Source organism: Tiliqua scincoides, chromosome 2, assembly GCF_035046505.1.
Source record: "Tiliqua scincoides isolate rTilSci1 chromosome 2, rTilSci1.hap2, whole genome shotgun sequence".
NCBI lineage: Eukaryota > Metazoa > Chordata > Lepidosauria > Squamata > Scincidae > Tiliqua > Tiliqua scincoides.
In genome coordinates this window covers 166,263,513-166,281,965 of record NC_089822.1, presented here as the reverse complement: position 1 = coordinate 166,281,965, position 18,453 = coordinate 166,263,513, and the positions used below count along the sequence as shown (strand labels likewise).

The following is an 18,453-nucleotide window of genomic DNA, read 5'->3' as shown; positions in this document are numbered from 1 at the left end:
ATTTGCATATGCATCTCACTGAGTTATTGGAGAAAATCACTCATTGTGCTGGTCTGGGTTGCTTTGCTAGTTTGAGACAAGCTAGCTTTGTTTTGGTGTGGGGGGTATAATTGAAGGTTGACTTAACACGTATTTTACTGGAAATGTTCATCCTATGTTGCTTGGTCAAACTGTTCTTGCTGTTAAGCATGTGTCTATAGTATGTTGAGTCCTGAAACATTTTGCTCTCTTTTCCTTGACTGAGAGGCCTAGGTCTATATATTGCAGACCTTTAATTACTGTTGCAGTATTGGGATCAAAATGGAGAAAGCTAATTAATAAAGGTATTGTAGTTGAGTCTTTAACATTGATGGAGCAACTTTCTATTGTTGTAAACTTTAAGTAGTGTTCAATTACTTTGTGGATTTGTGTTGTAAATAACCTCAAGAGCAGTTACTTAAGATAAGGCTAACCTGGCCAAAATGTTTCTAGTTTTATGTATGCAGGTATTTGATTTGGGTTTTCTAAATCACTGTAGACTTGAAGCAAAGTGAATGTGACTACTGACTCTGCCTCTCCCCAACAACAGCTTATTTGTTATCCATGGCATGGATTTGTATTAAGCTTATATGCCCCTCCAGTAGGTTGTGTTTTGCATTTTACTATTTTTCTCACCTTTTTTGTATCTGGTATTACAGTTCTAAAATAGTATAATTACAACAGAAATGATTTTTTCTTGACTCATTTTATATAAATTATGTGCACAAATATCAAGAGAATATTTATTGACCATTTAAGTTGTCACTGATTGCTTTAAAAAGAATTAGCAGCTGATTGGTTTTCTTGAAATCGGAAACCTTTTCGTTAAGGTGGATGTAAGCATTGTTTACCTGAAACTTTAAGCCTTTCGCCAAAGAATTTTCCATTTCCTGTTTCATATTTCGTGTTAGATCTTGGATAGTGCCCCAGGAAGTACCTGTACCCATCTGACTCATAAAGAAGACAACATATTATCTGCCTTTTTCAGGGGCACTCTAAAGCTTAGTTAATTGGCTATTATCTCCACAATGATTTCCAACCAGTGTGCCGTGAATGGCCCACAGGTGTGCCACTTGAGTTTGGGGGGGTCATTAATTTGTTGGCCCATTGGCAAATATGAGCCCCCCCCACCAGCAACACAGCGTGCCTTGTCAATATGCCATGAGATGAAAAAGTTTGAAAATCACTGTCCTAGAGTGCTTAGACTTATAATTTGATTCTGTGCGTGCCCCACAATTATAGTACAGAGTGCCACTTCACAGGTACAAGAGGTGCCTTTGTGGTATGGTGAGACCTTTCCTCACAGCAGAGCAACTACTGTGTGGATTTGGCAGAGAAGGAAGCACTAAGTCTTTGACGTCAGTCTGTCTTTATCATAAGGTAGGGTGTGTCAAACTTTTGGATGCATCTGAAAGGTAGAGTAGTGTGTCTCTGCAAAGTTCCAAGGAGGGAAAAGATGCTGAGACAGGTGAAGTCTTCCTCTCTTTGTAAGCCAAGAAGTGGTTGGTTTGAATGCCCTCAGTAGAGAATCCTAACTGATTCACAGTGGATTTGTTTGGGTGATTGCTCTGTGTTTATTCCATCATTCTTATTCAATGATTGTTTTAGATAAGCTGTTGCTTTGTTTTAATTGTGTTTTCTTTGTGTGATTTTTTTTTTAAGCAGGATCAGAGACTATTCATTTTAATGCTAGTGTTTAATACTTGTAAAAATATAGGAATTGGGTATAAGGTTGACAAGTAGGATCATGTAGAAGGATCTAAGGAAGACTGAAGAACAGTAAGTTTCTAGGATCGGTGCCCTCTTTCTCTTCTGCTGAAGTATAAGCTGAGTCATGGGGTTAAGATGAGCTTTTCCGGAGAAAGGGAAGAGGTATCAAAGGAAGGGCCTGGGAACCAGTGTTAATCTGTTCTTCAGTTTGACCCTTGGGTTTGTTTCCTACTTTTTTGAACCTTGAAATTGGTAGTTTTTTGTTTTTTATAATCTGGGGTTCTGCAGTACTCTGGTAGGAGTGAGTTGGTTTTAGAGATTTTTTTTTACTGGTTCTGTGCCTATCTTTATACTTAATCACTGAGCACCTTCAGTTCTCTCTTATGTAAAGTTATTTGTGGAATAAATATCTTTTAAATCAATTTTGTGTGGTGTATTCCTGGAATTTTCAGATATACACTTGGCCTATATTCAGTGGCCTTGAATACTCTAGGTCTGGGGTCGGCAACCTGTGTTTTCAGAGCCGCATGCGGCTCTTTCAGTCCTCTGATGCGGCTCCCCAGTGGGGGCTGGAAGTGGGGCGCCCTTCCCCTTGGCCTCCGCCCAGCCAGCGATGTGCTGCAGGTGGCTGCTGGTGAATGCGGGGTGCCGCTCCTCCCTGCAAAGCTGCAGCTCCTTCCCTGCAAAGCGCCCCCCCCCCCCCGCGCACAGCAGCTCCTTCCTCGGCAGGCAGGCAGGGGCAGCTTGCGCTCTCCTGGACCTGCTCTCCCCGCCCCACTGCGAGCAGGTGCGGGGGGGGGGGGAGCCGGGCACCTCTTCCCTGCGCTCTTCCTTCCTTCGCCCTGCAGCGGGCAGGGGGCTGAATGGAAGAGGCGAGGCTGGTCGGAGAAGCGCGGGAGACGCAGCGCTGCTAAGGCAATGGGCAGGAAGGAGCGAGGTGAGCTGCATTCCTGTCCACACTTCCCTGGGAGGAAGCCCTGGTCCCTCTACTGGGGCTGACTTCTGAGTAGACAGGAAGAGGAGCCTGTCCACACTTCCCTGGGAGGAAGCCCCGTTCCCTCTACTGGGACTCACTTCTGAGGAGACAGGTAGAGGATGTCCCCTGGTTTTGGTGTTATGTGAGAGTGTAAAGAGCCTATCCACTCTTTCCATTCCCTGCATAATTTTGTATGTCTCAATCATGTCCCCCCTCAGGCGCCTCTTTTCTAGGCTGAAGAGGCCCAAACGCCGTAGCCTTTCCTCATAAGGAAGGTGCCCCAGCACCTACAAGGGAGCTACAAGAAGGGGCTACATTATAAAAATGGGACCTGTAAGAGGGGAGCACATTATAAAAGTTGCATATACAAGAGGGGAGTGCATTATAAATTGGGACATACAAGGGGGAGTAATAACTATAAATCTCTTTATTGTATTGAAAAATACTAGTCATTAGATTTTGTATTTCATTGTACCTCTTTTACATTACTATGGAAAAGACACAAAGATGACTATTTACTGTTGGTCAGGATTTTCTGCTAGGGAGGGCACCAGCCCAAGTCTTGCCTATAGTACCAAATTGGCTAGGGCAGGCCCTGGGAAAATAAATTAGTATTTAATTTAAATGTATTTTATTTTAGCTCTTTTGTTTTTTATATGTAATTCTAAATTTAAGATTATGGTGATCTTGTAACATTAAAATGTTACATATTGTTTTCTCTGTAGCAGTTCATTCATTTCAAAAATGCAACACACTATAGTTTTTTTATACATAGCATAAAGGTAAAAAAAAAAACTATATATGCAGTGTTATCTTCATTTTAGATGTCAAAAGGGTTTTGTGGCTCCCGAGGTTTTCTTTTCTCCAGAAAACAGGTCCAAATGGCTCTTTGAATGTTTAAGGTTGCTGACCCCTGCTCTAGGTCATTAGAGTCTTTAGGTATGGCTACCTTTACAATACTCCAGTTGCCAAATACTTGCTTTCTTAGCATCATGCATGTTCAGTACTGCCTGCAAGGGTTTCTGTAGTCTTTTGTAGAACAAGTGTTTGGTACTGGGTTGGGGGGAGCAGAAGGCAAAGTAATCTAAAAGAGGAAGCATATGCTCAGAGTTTGAAAGAAACTGTGATAGCACTTCATGAGATGGAAAACTAATGGTACCTCAACTGCTCTTGTCAGGTAGTGATCAGACTTCATTGGAGTGGGATAGGTTCTAAGCATGTGTCAAATGAGCTAATACATATTGGGGGAGAGAGTGCAAGTGTAATGGTCTAACACAGTTTGTAGGAATATGTCCAGAATGATGAACTTAAAAAAACCACAGATCAGCAGTTGCTCTTAATGGCTAATGTGAAGAATGCTTAGATGCACTACTTCATGGGTGGTTAAATTTAAGTGATGTGTTGATCTTGTTGGACCACATGCTGACTGGGCTTGTCCAGGAGAGTGAGGAGCTAAATGGTTATCAATTAACTAGGTTTTAACCTGTTGTGTAGTGCTGAGTGTGTAATCTGTAAGCAAAAGTGCTTTCTTGGGGAACTGACCACTGCAAAACTTTGCATCTTTTGTAGATTTCTGGCTTCTGAAGTAAGAATTAATACAATAAATTATTCCACAAATGGAAACATGTTTCAGAATATAACAAATCATTTTCTACAGAGTCCCAGTACACTCAGTGATTTTCAACCTTTTTCCTCTCAAGGCACACTGACAAGGTACTAGAACTGTTTCTAGTTCTACAGAGAAAACCATCAGTTTTTGGACAATTGACAAGGCACACTTTGCTGTTGGTGACGGGCTCATATCCTCAATGGTCCTATTAATAAATGAACCTCCACCAAACTCCCACAGCATACAAATGTGCCACAGCATAGTGGTTGAAAATGGGTACTCTAGATAGTTTACACATAATGAGAGATCTTGTTGTCCTCTCTCACATACAAGATAAGAATGAAAGCTTTTGATCTTTTTTTTTTTTTCCAGAGTACTCTGAAGTTATCTATCAAGTACAGGGATACTGAGGTTTGTTAGTAATATATAGAGCAGGTCAAAATATCAAACCATGGTTTGTTTCTGGCTTAACATCTTGATAGTTGTATTGTGTATAGGAGACTGCAGTTTATTTTTTGTGTTGAAAATTGCTGCCTTCTCCCTAATTTCTGTCTATTTTTCCCTGTTTGGGGGCATCTCCAGGCTTCTGTGATGACTCAGCATCTTTAAAACTACAGTAAGCCTTGTCCTTTTTTGAATTCAGAAGGACCACATAGTATCTCAGATAAACATTGCATTGATTGTGTGCCATCTTGATTAGATTTCCCTCAAGCAAAGAATTCTGGCTAGCTCTTCTGCTAAGATTAGCATGTGCCAGTTGATGTTTGGTCCACTTCAGCCTTTTTAGGGTCACTCCAGCCACATGACCAGGTCATGGGACAGGAAAAGGGGACTGTCCAATTAGATGACCTTATGTTATAATCAACCCCATGGCTTTTAAAGTTCAAAAGTTTAAAGTTGGTGGTGGTGTCTCTGGTTCTCTGGTGGAATCTCTATGGCAGGGTCAGTCCTTGACATCTGGGAAGCTCCTCCCACTCAGGCAGGCAGGTCAGGTTACAAAGTCTTCCTGAGGGGATGGGCTCCTCGATTCCCCTGACCAACCTTGCTTCTAGGCACGGTAGGTTGGATTTTTTCTTGGTCAGCTTACCTGATCTTCAAAACTGTTTTTTTTTTTTTCTGGAGTTCTGACCCCTTCTTTTACTTTTAAAATTGTAACAGTGAGAGTAATTAAGAGAAGGGAAAAGTGTCCAGAGATACTATTTTATTTTCTGCTAGTTTAAGCTTTGTACCAGCTCTTTGCCAACCACCTGTCTTGGTCCGTACTTGTTTGTTTGTTTATTTAATGAATTTATACCCCACATTTCCAGTTAAAAACAGCACAAGGTGGCTTACAATAAAATCAAATACAGTCACATCATTAAAAAAATTAACACACAATTAGTAGGCAATAAAATAGCAGCAATAAACAGGCAATAAAATAACAGTTATAAATAGATAAAACACTCCCTGCTAAAAACCATGGTTAGTAGCAAGAGAGCTGTGTCATCTTGTGGTGCATCCCTTTCCCTTTTCATTTTTACTGATTACCTGCCTTGTTTTACTTAAGAGAGACTGGGTTGCCATTACTTCCCAGATTGCCCCAGTCTTGCTGTTTGATTTCAGGTAGGACTTGCTTGAAGTTTAGGGGCTTCTTGTTAAGTGGGGGAGAGACTTGCACAAGGTGGCCTTTGCTTGTCTGGTCTTCCTAGTTATGGGTGATGGTAGCAAAAGCTATCATTTTTTCTTATTATGACCCAGTAGGACCAGTCACGGGTGGGGGGGAGGAGAGAAAGGGTCATCACTTTCTGCTGAACCTCTTATCTCCCCTCATTGTTCTTCCACTGCAGCTCTTAAAGTGAAATCAGGAGCTTGCAGTCATCTTGTTTTGATGGGGGGGGGGGCAGGTGCAGGAGGTATGTGGGAGCATATGGCTCTCTCATTTACGTAGCAGAAACCCATGGTTTCCCATTATGTATGAAACTAGGGCTTGGTGTCTACAACTGCAGATATCTGTTCTAGCTCTCAAAACTAAGTGTGAAACAGACTTGCTGATCAGGAAAATGTTGTCATATTTTTCCTCAAACAACTCCAGATCTCTCTGCAAGGATAGCAAGGAAATGAATATCATTAGAAATACCAAGTAAATGCTTTTTCACTCTTAGTAGCTTTGATCAATAGATGGCTAAATGTTAGCAAATCTTAGAAATATCCAGTGTCTTCCTGGTAGATGTTATTGTGGGTTTGGGTCTAATATCACACACAGCTCTGCTTTTGTATACGAATCTGAATTAATCCAAATTCAGTTTATTAATTTTCTTCCGAAATTGTACACTTTAAAATGCTACATAAGATTTCCCTAGCTGCTTCATTATAATGGATAGTACCTTTTTAAAAATAATTTGCAGGCAAATCTGTTGCGGATAGTGTAGTCAAATTGATGACACAACAATAATTACAGGTCCAACCTTGTTATACATGGATTTTTTTATACACGGATTTGACTCAACACAAATGGCCCCTGCAAATGAGAAGGAATGTGTTGATCCTTGGAGAAAGGAAAAAAAATGCACCCCTTTAAAAGTTTAAAAAACTGCTTTTTACTGTTTCAGAGAGACAGTCATGCAAGTGATTACAGGTATAACCTAATTATCCACAGACTTCACAGATTTTTCTATCTCAAAGTTGATGAGAAGGGCCCTTTAAATTAAAGGAAAACAGTCATTTACTAATGCCAATCAATCATTCTCTCTGCAGGCTTTATTCCTCCCTTCCCCCTGAGCACGTGAAAGAAGGCTAAATGGCAGTGATTATCACCTCAAATCTTTCCCCCTTGCTAGGGCTCCTGGTGAAGGGAGGGATTGCTGCCTCCTAGTGAACCCTTTTACCTTTTGGAGCTTCTGGAGCATTCACTGGAGCTCAGTGAATGCTCCAGAAGGTGCCCCCCAATAGTAGACAGAATCAAAATAGGCTTTAGCGGCTGTAAAGAAAAACTTTTGGGTTCCAGTGCTAAAGGGTTTGGGGACCACTGCTCTAGACCAGGGGTTTCTAAACTTTTTGGCCGAAGGGCCGCATCAAATATCTGGAACAGTGTTTTTTTTCCAAAAATAAAAACAAACCAACAAGTATAAAACAAACAAATACAAACTAAATACACAACGCAAAAACACAGCGTTGGAGGGTGCAGGCAATCATATGTCAATATATCTAATCAATCAATACATAACTTCTGATCTTGTTCCTCTTCTAATTTAGCCTCTTAATATGCTTTATCTATCATATCATATTTTCAATCAAGCATAGAATCGTCTCCATTGCTCTATATGTGTTGGTTTGCACTGTTGATCCAAAATCTCTGTAAGTCTATCAATTTCCGCCACATTCATTATTTTCTCTATTAATTCATCTTTCGCTGGAATTTTAATATCTTTCCAGTATCTAGCATATTAAATCCTTGCAACAGTTAATATCATAACTAAATACGCATCATTTTCTTTATAATATATATAATATCTATATAATCCATAGTAGCTCAGCGGCCTTATAGTATAAAAACCAATCAGGAAGCCCCATGCCTCCTCTTAGTTTCACATCTTGCAAGGCCTTCATTTTAATTCTTGGTTTCTTTCCCTGCCAGATAAATTTTGAGATAATTTGATTAATTTCTTTAAATATATCTTGCGTCAAAATTACAGGGATTGTTTGGAAAAGAAAGTTTATTTTAGGCAAGCATTCATTTTCACTGCAGCAACTCTTCCCATCAGTGAAAGTTGCAATTCTTTCCATTTTGTTAAGTCTCTTTTTATATCTGGAACAGTGTTAAGGGCTGGAAAAAAAATTAAATATAAAATTTAAATAAACACAGTAGAGATGGAACTTAGATGAATGAATAAATGAAAGGGCTCAAATGTCCAGGACTTCTCCAAGAATGAACACAGCCCAAGAAATAAAGCGCACACTTAAATGGACCCCCATTTCCCCCACCCTACAAGCACAACTCTGGTTGTGTTTGGTCAACTGGGCCAGAGGCTTTCGGGATCAGAGGCTGACCACGGGCCAGATAGAGGCTCACTGCATCTGGCCCCCGGGCTGGGGTTTGGAAACCCCTACTCTAGACCAGGGGTGTCCAAACTTTTTGGCAAGAGGGCCATATCATCTCTCTAGCACTGTGTTGGGGGCCGGGAAAAAAGAATTAATTTACATTTCCAATTTGAATAAATTTACATAAATTAATATATTAGAGATCGAACTTCTATGAATGAATGAAGGTCTTGCAATAGCTCAAGGCCTATAAAAGGCCTTGCACAAAGCGAGGCTGGTCTTTCTTTTGTTGCCACTGCTGCATCACAAATGTGAAACAGCAAGTAGTGGAGGGAGCCCTCATCCCACAGCTCATGTGAGAGGTTGAACAGTCACCCTCATGCTGTAAGCACTCGCGTTGGGCAAGCATGGGCTCCAGCAAGTCTCTGGAGGGCCAGAGTCTCATTGGAGACTGGGGGCTCCCCGCGGGCCGCATTGGGAGTCCCCGAGGGCCGCAAGTGGCCCCCGGGCCGGGGTTTGGGCACCCCTGCTCTAGACCATCATTGTTGGGTAGAGTTGAATGTGTGGAATTAGAGCAATGAACTAGCTGAAAAGCTATCAGAATGGGAAACAAGTTGCAGCATTAGGTGTGCAGGAATCCTGTTTAGTTCTACCCCATATTCAAATTATATGATGGTACAGTAGCAAGTGCTATTAGAAAATCAGATTAACAGTGCACTTTTTGAACTTTATCAGTACAGGTGTGCACCACTTAACGATGGGGATATGTTTGATTCCCTGTTATGCGATTAGGTCATTAAATGAACATTCCATCCAATCTATTGCCTTTATTGTGTAAACAGACACTCCTTGCCTGACACCAGCTGGCTGCACAAGCTATTGGAGATAGATTGTCTCTTTTCATTAAGAGCCTCTCTGTTGTGTAGGCACTGCTGCAGGCTATAGGAGATGCGATTGCCTCATTAAGAGCATCTTTATTGTGCTTTGACCACTGTCATATATGCAGTCTGTCATTAAGTGAATGGTTGTTAAGAGATGCACGCCTGTACTTGAATTGCTTCCTCCCAGACAGAAAATATATGGTCTTTACTCAGTAGTGCCTGCCAGGGATTGTGCCTTATAGTGTGATTCCTACTTATAAACATGAGTTGCTTGAGTGCCGATTACTATAAATCCAGATACCTGATCTGTACTCTGTCTCTAACTCTGTTTTAGGTGAAGACATTAATTTGCATGCTCCCTTCATATTTCTGAAAGCAATTGGCTGGTGGTCTTCTTAAGATCTTGGTTATTAATAGTTCCTGGTACTGTACCAAAATCCCCCTCCCTGTATACCTACATGCACATGTATACCCTTTTTGTTAGGGTTATCCAGAAACGAAGGGCCCCTACAGCTTTTGTAGATGAGGAAAGGCCTTATAAACTAATTTGGCAGCAGAAAATGGTACTAAAGTGAAAAAGAGGTAAACTGATTTGATTTAGAAGAAACTTTTGTATTGCATCAAAATGACATTAGTTGTTGAAACAGGCATTTGTAAATGTAAAAGTAGTATAGACATGCTGTCTTCTTCCAGACGAATTGTATTCATTCATGTTCTTGAGGTTGAAGAAGAAATCTTAGAGACCACACAACCAGACTGTGTTCGGCTTTGTGTTTAAAGATGCCAAATACCTAAAAAGTGCAGTGTTTCCATAGGCAGGGTTTCTTTTGTACTCTCAGACGATGGAGCCTCAAATTCCAGAAGCATTACATGGGCAGTTTTAATGAATTAGTGTCTGGTTTTCCTGCAGCTGATGTGACAAGCAGCTTTATAAGCTGCTTCCCATCGATCCCTGCTTTCCAGCTCTTTTGTGTCTTCTGCTTGGAGAAAAACGATGAAGAGTTTGGTTTCTACAGTAACTGCTGCCTGGAGGCAGCTTTCTTTCAGCATTCTTTTTAGACTGTGCAAGGATGCTGTGCTTGATTTCTTTAGGGCTCTTTTTTGTATTAGTCTAGGAGGTTTAAATTTTTGTATGGTTTAATGCCGCACATGATGGTGAGATTTGTACTGGTGTGCAAAGTATGCTTTCTGGAATGATATAAGGCTGGTGTGTGTTGCTGTCAGCCAGTAATTCTTGATGTTACAGATAGAAAAATAGTTGTAAGCTACAATTGTGGAATAGCACACTTGCAAAAATGCCTATTATATCAAAATAGTGTAGGGATGGAATCTGTAGTGTTCACAGAGAAGCTAGTGGCGGACTTGTTTTCAGACTACCTAAGAAATGTTTGTTGTTTGATCACATCAAGGGTTTACCTAGTCCAGCTTTCTGCTTCCAACATACACTAAGCTCCTTACTCAAATACAGATTAGGTTCTAGGGATCTCTACTTAAGGTTGAAACCTATTTAATTTGAAAAATTTGGTTTTTGCTGGCCCAGCACTATCATGCTTGAGTGAAAGCACTACCAAAGAAAGAACTGTTGCCTGCACGGCTGTCTGTAACTTGAGGGTCCAACATAATTTGAAACACTTGCTTGTGGGTAAAAGTACAACTCTTGGGTGTCCACTTGGCCAAAGGAATATAAAACACAGAAAGATACCGTCATGTTCCTTTGGTCTTAATTTTTAGTCACAATAATAACATTCAGACTGTAAAGAGTAGGTGGCAGCTGTTAGGGACCTTGATCAAACTCAGCTTTAACCCTCCCATTGTTCCTTTACTCCTTAGTAGTGGCAAAAGGTGGATGTTTTGTTTGTTGCTGTTGTTGGAGTCTCCTTCATTCAGTACCCACTTTTTCTCATACAGTATTAATGCTCCCCTGTGCCTCGCAATGTCTCTACTTTCCCTGGGTCCAAATCCTTTTCCTCCTATTCGCCCCCAGGAATCCCCAGGTTTTCAAGATTATCGAGTGTTATTGAGCTGTTTTTTGTTTTTCCTGGTTGCCACAGTAAGAACAAAGTTTTCAAAGTTATTATTTTGTCTGGTTGCCTCCAAGCAGCTTCTGTAGGTTGTTTAAATGTCTTCACAGCTATGCCTGCTTCTAAGGCCTGACCAAGCCCTTTCTTAAGTTGGATGTCTATAACTTGAACGCCTGTAGACCTTCTGTACTTGGATATGCAGCTTCCAAACATCGCATAAAGAGAGCAACCCTTCCCTATTTTCTGCTCATTTTTATCTGGTATACTGTTTCTAAATCTAAAAAGTTCCATTTAGAGAGGCCTTTTCTCCATTATAATATCTAATCCACTTTTTAAGCTAAGTGGATATCACTGTACCTGGTAGCAGAAAAGTCCATCAATTGGTTATATATTCTGTGAAAAAACTTTCTTTGGTTTACCCTGGACCCCACTATGGATCAGCTTCTTTGATTGACTTGGAGTTGTAGTTCTGTGTGAGAGGGAAAAAAATGTATTTGTATGCATTCCGATTAAAATTTTCAAAATTCTCTCTTTTGCTCCCCCCATCTCTTATAAACTTTTAAAGCCTTCAAAATTTTTAAAAGTCAATTTGGTTGTCCTTTACTATAACTGCCTTAGGTCTGCAGTATGCCTGGGCAAGATTCCAAAGCAAATGCCCCCCAAACGCTCTATGTTTATGTGTGAATATGTTATCGTTTAAGCTTATGGATAAATGTTGATTTTATTGTTTCAAGTTATAAAGTCTACATCCTTTAAGGAACAAATCTTAAAATGCTTTAGGAGTAAAGAGTACAGTATCTTTCTAATCAGCTGTTCTATTGTTTGTTTTTTTCTTGGCCATTCAGCTGTTCTTCCTTGTCACAGAAGAAACCCCTGGTATTCAAAGATAGTCAATGGACTATATTTGAACAAATTGCTTAGATTTCAATCCTATTTTGAAACTTTCTTCACAAACATGTAATAAGGAAGTAACTGAAAGCTAAATTTCTAGGGCTTCAAATATATGGTTTCACTATCCATGTAGGACAGAAGGATTTTTAACCTGGTATTTTAGATACCTGCACGAACCAGCGTCTGCAACGGACAATTTGTCCTTCATGATTGCATACTGCTGCTTCAATAGCTTGCCAATTTTTGCTTTTTTTGTTTTCAAATCTACTTGTTAGGATAGCTGTTTTGCTCCCTTTTAAAATCTTTCCAGTTAATAAGTGTGTGTGTGTGTTCTTATTTTTCAGGTGTACATTCAGGTTCCCCAGCACAAACATCAAGATAACATTTACAGCTTTATCCAATGAAAAGAGAGAAAAACAGGAGTCGCCGCAGTCCCCAGTGAAACCTGTGCAACCCCAGATCTCTCCCCTAACAATAAACATTCCAGACAACATGGCTCACCTGATCAGCCCTCTCCCTTCTCCCACAGGAACCATCAGGTATTTAGACTTTGTAATCCTGCATGCAGGATTAATATAGGACTGTAGAATTTAATTCAGAGCCGTGCATCATCTGAAATTGTTTCACTGTGCGGTAGAGCTTATAGCTCAGTTCTACCTGGGAGGAAAGTATAGCTTTGCATGTTCTCACTGATCACCTCAGTCTGATTGTAAAATTATAATACCAGGATCTGTCAGGACAAAACTAGATGTGATGGTGGCAAAATAATCTCTTTAAATATGGTCTGCCAAAATTGGACAGAAAGCAGTGGCAAGATGGTCCTGTTTTAAGACCAAGAGCTAAACATTTGCTGCATTTTCTAGTTACTACTTACAGTTCTTCATGGTATTTTTTTCACAGCCAGGGTTGCTCAGATTATTAGAGCCCATCTGATAGAAAAGTAACATTGGGGAACAGCAAGAAGGTAAACTGTAGATGGGGTGAGAGGTTTCAGCAGCTGCATGCCCCTTTTGCTTGTTCAGGGGGTTGTGCCCTTTTTATGTGATTGGGCAAATATGCATATGAAGAGATGGATTTACTGCTGTCATATCTAGTTTGCTCCTCAATATGTGAATGCATAGCAATTCTAGGACTCAGAATATTGGGTGAGTCAGTGATTCATACCTGTTGAATTGGGAGCAATAGAATATGTTTAAGAAGCAGGCTAGATTATATTGACCTTAAATTAACACAGTAATTGGTTTTGTTTATATGGTAGATTTTCCTGAAGACTGGCCTATTTGGGAATTTTAAAAAGCTCAAGTGATTACAACAGTATTTTTGCCCTGTATTGTTGAATTGTATGGATAATTCAGTTAATAACATCAAATGCTAACTTTGAATCCTTTAGCAGCAGCTAAAATTGTAGTTGTCTCCAAATAGTGATTAACAGTAACTACTGGTGTTAGAGGCTGGTTAGCTAAGATCTGGAAAGTTGCTAAGATAAAACTAACCAATAATACATGTGCATGAAAGGAGAAGGGGAAAAAAAAATAGTAGTTTTAAGTAATGTTGGTTACCTATTATGAATTAATGTGATGTTGTTTTGATTTAAACATACAAGTGTTTTGTGATGATTCAGTTTCTTAGTACTGTACTGTGATGCATTAACCTGTGTAGTACACTTTAGAAATGTGTGTTGTAAAAAGATTGAGGGCCCAGTCTTCTCCAAACTTCCAGTGCTGATGTAGCCATGCCAACAGGGAGTGCACTGTATCCTCGGGTGGGGGGGGGGAGGCAGTCACAGAGGCCTCCTCAAGGTAAGGGAATGTTTGTTCCCTTAGGGCTGCTTTACAGCTGCATCCACACAGGAAAATTGGGTAGGATTTGCTCTGAGTTTCAAAGCATCAGTTTCAACTTGCAGTTACATGTTGATACAGGTTTTTTTAGGTTGCAATCCTAACCACACTTTCCTGAGAGTAAGTTCCATTGAACAAAGTAGGACTTCTGAGTAGACCTAGTTAGGATTGTACCCATAGCTTTTTAATTTTTTTGCACAACCTTTTAATATAAACTTGTACATGCAGTCCTTTTAGGGGGAGAGCAAAGTAAATGGTGTCCTACAAAATGGCGTCCTCTGGGGATACAAAAGGAACTTCAAGATATTTAAATGTTATCAGGCTGATAACAGCCTGATAGTGGGAATGCTTCTGATAGAAAACCAAATTCTACTTGTGGTGTTCTTATAAGCACTCCAAAGTCCTATGAGACATAAGAGCCCTGCAGGATCAGGACAAAGGCCCATCTAGCATCCTGCTTATTAAAGTGGCCTACCAATTGGCTTGGGGGAAGCCCAAGCTGGAGATGAAAGCATTCTCCTCTCCTACCATTGCTAAGTGGGTACTTAGAGGCACACTGCCTTTGAGCCTTTGAGCCTGCATATGACCATCATGATTCACAACCAATGATAGACTTTTCCTTCATGAGTCACACCTGTATCTGGGTAAGAGGATGCAAGGAACAAAGTATTATTATTAAGAATATTTAGGATTACATAATCCAGGTATCAAAATAGGAGCACTCCTATGATGTGCATTGTATATTATAAAACTGCAACTGTGTTTGTGTTCTTGGAGATAAACTTTAGTTCTGATATCAGTAGGGGTTTCTGAGAATGTACCAATGTCCTTAAAAGTTAGGTGGCAAGTAGCTCCTGCATCTTGCTTAGTATTCTTGTTGATCAGGTATTTGAATTGACTAGGTTACCAGTTGCAATTCACTTAAATCACTTTCACACCAGGAAATTAGCCAACACGCTGTTCTGTAAATGGAAGGCACTTTTGTTAGAGGAAGGAGCAGGCATTGCCTATTTCCCTCTAAATCTGGAGCTGTCTATACCTTTATAGAATCTTGCTCTGGAGAGTCCATTTAGCCCCAGAGCAGGTTTTTTTTGGCGGTACAGATGAATCAGACTGAGGAGAGTTGCTAAGAGAGAGACACCATGAAAGTATCCCGGGTAGCTTTTTCAGAATAACTTGGGTGGCCAGCATGGCAGAGCAGTCAAGCTTAAGTCTTAAAATCTTTTTTGCTTCCTCCTTACTCAGTTAATTTTAAAAGAAAGTAAAACTGGGAATTGAGTTGGGATTCTGCTTGAAATCAGAAGTTGCTAGGCATGCAGCAGTGTGTTCAATGAAAGCTCGGTCAAATTTGTTTAAATTCAGAAATTGTAGCTTCTAAACAATTGACAGGTCATAATGTTTCAATACATTTTTTATTTTCATGCCTCAAGCTTTATAGCTTCTTTAAAAAGCTTTTGTGCTTTATCGTTTTAAAACAGGTGGTAATAACTACTTTTAAAACAAATGAAGACTACTGTGCAAAAACTGGGAGCCAAAGAGTCTTGCACTGCATTCTGGGTGAACTTGGGGTGGGGGTTTAGCACTGTCTCTGTTCCCACTGTAGACTCTCGCAGTCCATGAAAAGCCGTCCCTGAAGATCAAGAAACCACCAAGACTGTCATCAACTGTAGTGTTGATGCAGTCAGTGTAACACTGGAGAGACACTCTTGACTTTTTAAACACACTTTTTAATTACCAGTTGGAAATCTTAAATGCATAATGTATTGAACATGATATGGATTGGCATGCCTAGCAGTTTCTGATTTAAAAAAAAATATCAAATTGGTATCAAAAGAAACATTCTTCCATGCAGCATTTTAAAAACATCCTTGCCTATCTGAACAAAACATAAACAGCATATCCCAAGAGAAGCAACTGTGGCCATATACATCTTTCTCTTGGGACTGGTGACTAGAACTTCTGCCTGTAGTCTTGTACACTCCTATGCATATGGCAGAGATGCTAATATTTTTTCCCAAGGAAAGTTTAGCTCAATGGTGATACTCAGCATTTTCTGTTTTAGCGAATCAGAACTCATACATCTTGAAATATTTTGCTTGTTACCTCTTTCAAAATTCATCCTTAAGGCTTTTATCGCAACTCAAGTGGTAGAACACTTGGGCTTCAGTGTTTAAGTCAACTGCCCTACAATAACTGGGCCCCTGATTAACTGGGCAACAAATTTTGAAAAATCAGATTTTTTCCAAACTGCAGATTGCAGGCAACTTAGAAGATGTGTTCCCTATTATGAGACTAGAAGGGAAATGCTTTTTCTGGGGTGGTGCTCATTGCAATATGTAGTCTAAAAACTGTGTGCTTTTTCTTTTCAAAACTTTTTAGTCATAAGCAAATTTAACTGATTTAATATGCTTAATGGGCAGCCCATTTCAAAGCTGTGCTGGCATAGTGGGGCTGCATTGCCTCTGCTGTATGCAGTGCAGCTGAGGAGCAGGCTGGAGAAAGTTTCCTTAGGGATAGTTCCAAACCACAGCATGGGAACAACGCTAGGAAGATGAAGACCCCGAGTAATGCCCCAGCCTGCCCTATAGAGCTACTCAGAAGTGCACCTACTGAATAGCAGATACAATTCCAAGCAATCCTGGACCTGATCTGCCCCATCCTACTCTCCCCACCCAGAAGCACACTTTCCACCTGCATTCCACTGTCCCCCTGCCACCTGGTGCATTCCTTACCTCCACCAGTGGCCAGTCTCCTGGATGCAATGTTGGTGGATGTTGCAAACTTAGGGGGGTTTGAGGTGCTCAGAGTTCTTGGTTTTCGAACCCTAAAGCCCTCAAGGCCCCCTGTCCAGTAGTACTGCCACCACCCTGTATGTGCCAGTGCCTCAGTCCAGGGACACTGAGACCCTCTAGGCTTAACTCTATCCCTTGCAGGCTCTGAGCTCTTTCTCCAATTAAAGCTTCAGTCCTCAAGTTACTAGACCTCAATGAGCACTTGGTAGCTTGCTGAACTGCTAGGCAGGATTCTGAACCTTTGTCCCCACCAGACAATGAAACAACTTGGTAAAAGAGATTTTAGTTTATTACGTACATAAGGTTACATAAGGCAGCAAATGCTAGAGACATAAACATCTAGGAAACATATCAGCAATAAAATAATAAAGCTAGCTGGCTATCTCTATTAATCCCTATCTCTCACTTGGGTCAGCTTCTCTTGTAGATCTTTTAGCTCCAGGCTACCTGTGAGGCCAGATGCCCATGGTGGACAATGGGGCTCCCAGCGTGCAGGATGTTGCACCCAAAAACTCTGCCCAAGAAGAACCATACACACCCCTTGGGGCACTCATTATTATACTTCTTATGCTAATAGTACTGAGGTGCTTCATACTTATTTAGACTGTCCAATCAGAAATTTTTGAGGACAGAACCTTCTCTGAGTGAGTCTGGTTGCTAGCCCCCCTAGTCCTTACCCCTCCCAACTGGAGATCCATAACTGCATTCCATTCCGCTTGGTCAGGCACCCCTCAGTTTACTGAGGTGTTAAACATTCCAATGGGTTGTAATTCTTGTTGTCTGTCCTTTCTGGCCAGCAAAGGAGAGACAACAATCTTTTTCTTGGTTTACTCACATTCTTGCAGCTAGGAACTGCTAGCCACTTCTCCGTTACTAACTTTGTTTCAGGCTTCGCATGCTAACCTAGGCCTAAAGTGTACATATTCATGACAGTGGGGTGGTGTTTACTCTCCAGGTGTGCAAATGTGCTGTAAGGCATATTGGCAACATCCTCTGCTTGCGCAGGGACCGCTGTGTTGCTGGATCTACAGATTTGATTGTGCTGTGACAGTCTTTTCATTGGGTGATTGCTCTGCTTGAGCCATCCATGGACCAGAATCCACACTGGTGCAAGTACCTGCTCTGCTTGCACATGTGGTCTTTTAAATTACCCCTTGAATAACTTCTTCCAGAATTGTGGGTCCTTCAGAGTAGCACCCCATAAAGCATGACTGCTTACTGTTGGAAGGAAATTTGGCCTTTCCTCTGTGTCACCATAGGCACTTTCCACTTGCGCATGTTTTGGTAATTTGCCTGTGGTAATTTGCTGACAATTAAATAGAATAATGACTGTTAATCATTACATATACTTCACAGGTTTATTACTAAAGCAGAAAATACAGTTTATAAGTAACTTTGGGTGAAAAGTAGTGTTCCAAAAACTTCACATTCTTCATCCACCTTGAATCAACTATTACCTGGTAGTAGACATGTTAATTTATTAGTGTTGAATGACTGAGGAATTGACAAACTGACAGGATTGACAAACTGATTTAAAAATGTTGTGCAGAACTTTAAACAATTGTTTTTTACCAGTAGTATATTTTAGGAGCTCTGTATTCAGCATTTTGTATAGTATTAAAAAAACCAATTTAAAATAATTATATCCTGCAACCTTCCATCCTATTTAAGAGACCATTGCAGTGGCTAAATACTGTATT

General features: G+C 40.5%; 1 protein-coding gene across 5 annotated transcripts in view; it reads left to right on the top strand.

Moving 5' to 3' along the window:
- The window catches only part of FOXK2 (forkhead box K2), a 77,146-nt gene that overhangs the window by 17,563 nt on the left and 41,130 nt on the right, over positions 1-18,453 (top strand). For all 5 annotated transcript variants that reach the window (XM_066613449.1, XM_066613448.1, XM_066613446.1 and 2 more), the window contains exon 2: positions 12,468-12,662. In XM_066613449.1, coding sequence (XP_066469546.1) covers positions 12,468-12,662 — 195 coding nt within the window. The remainder of the gene's footprint in view (positions 1-12,467; positions 12,663-18,453) is intronic.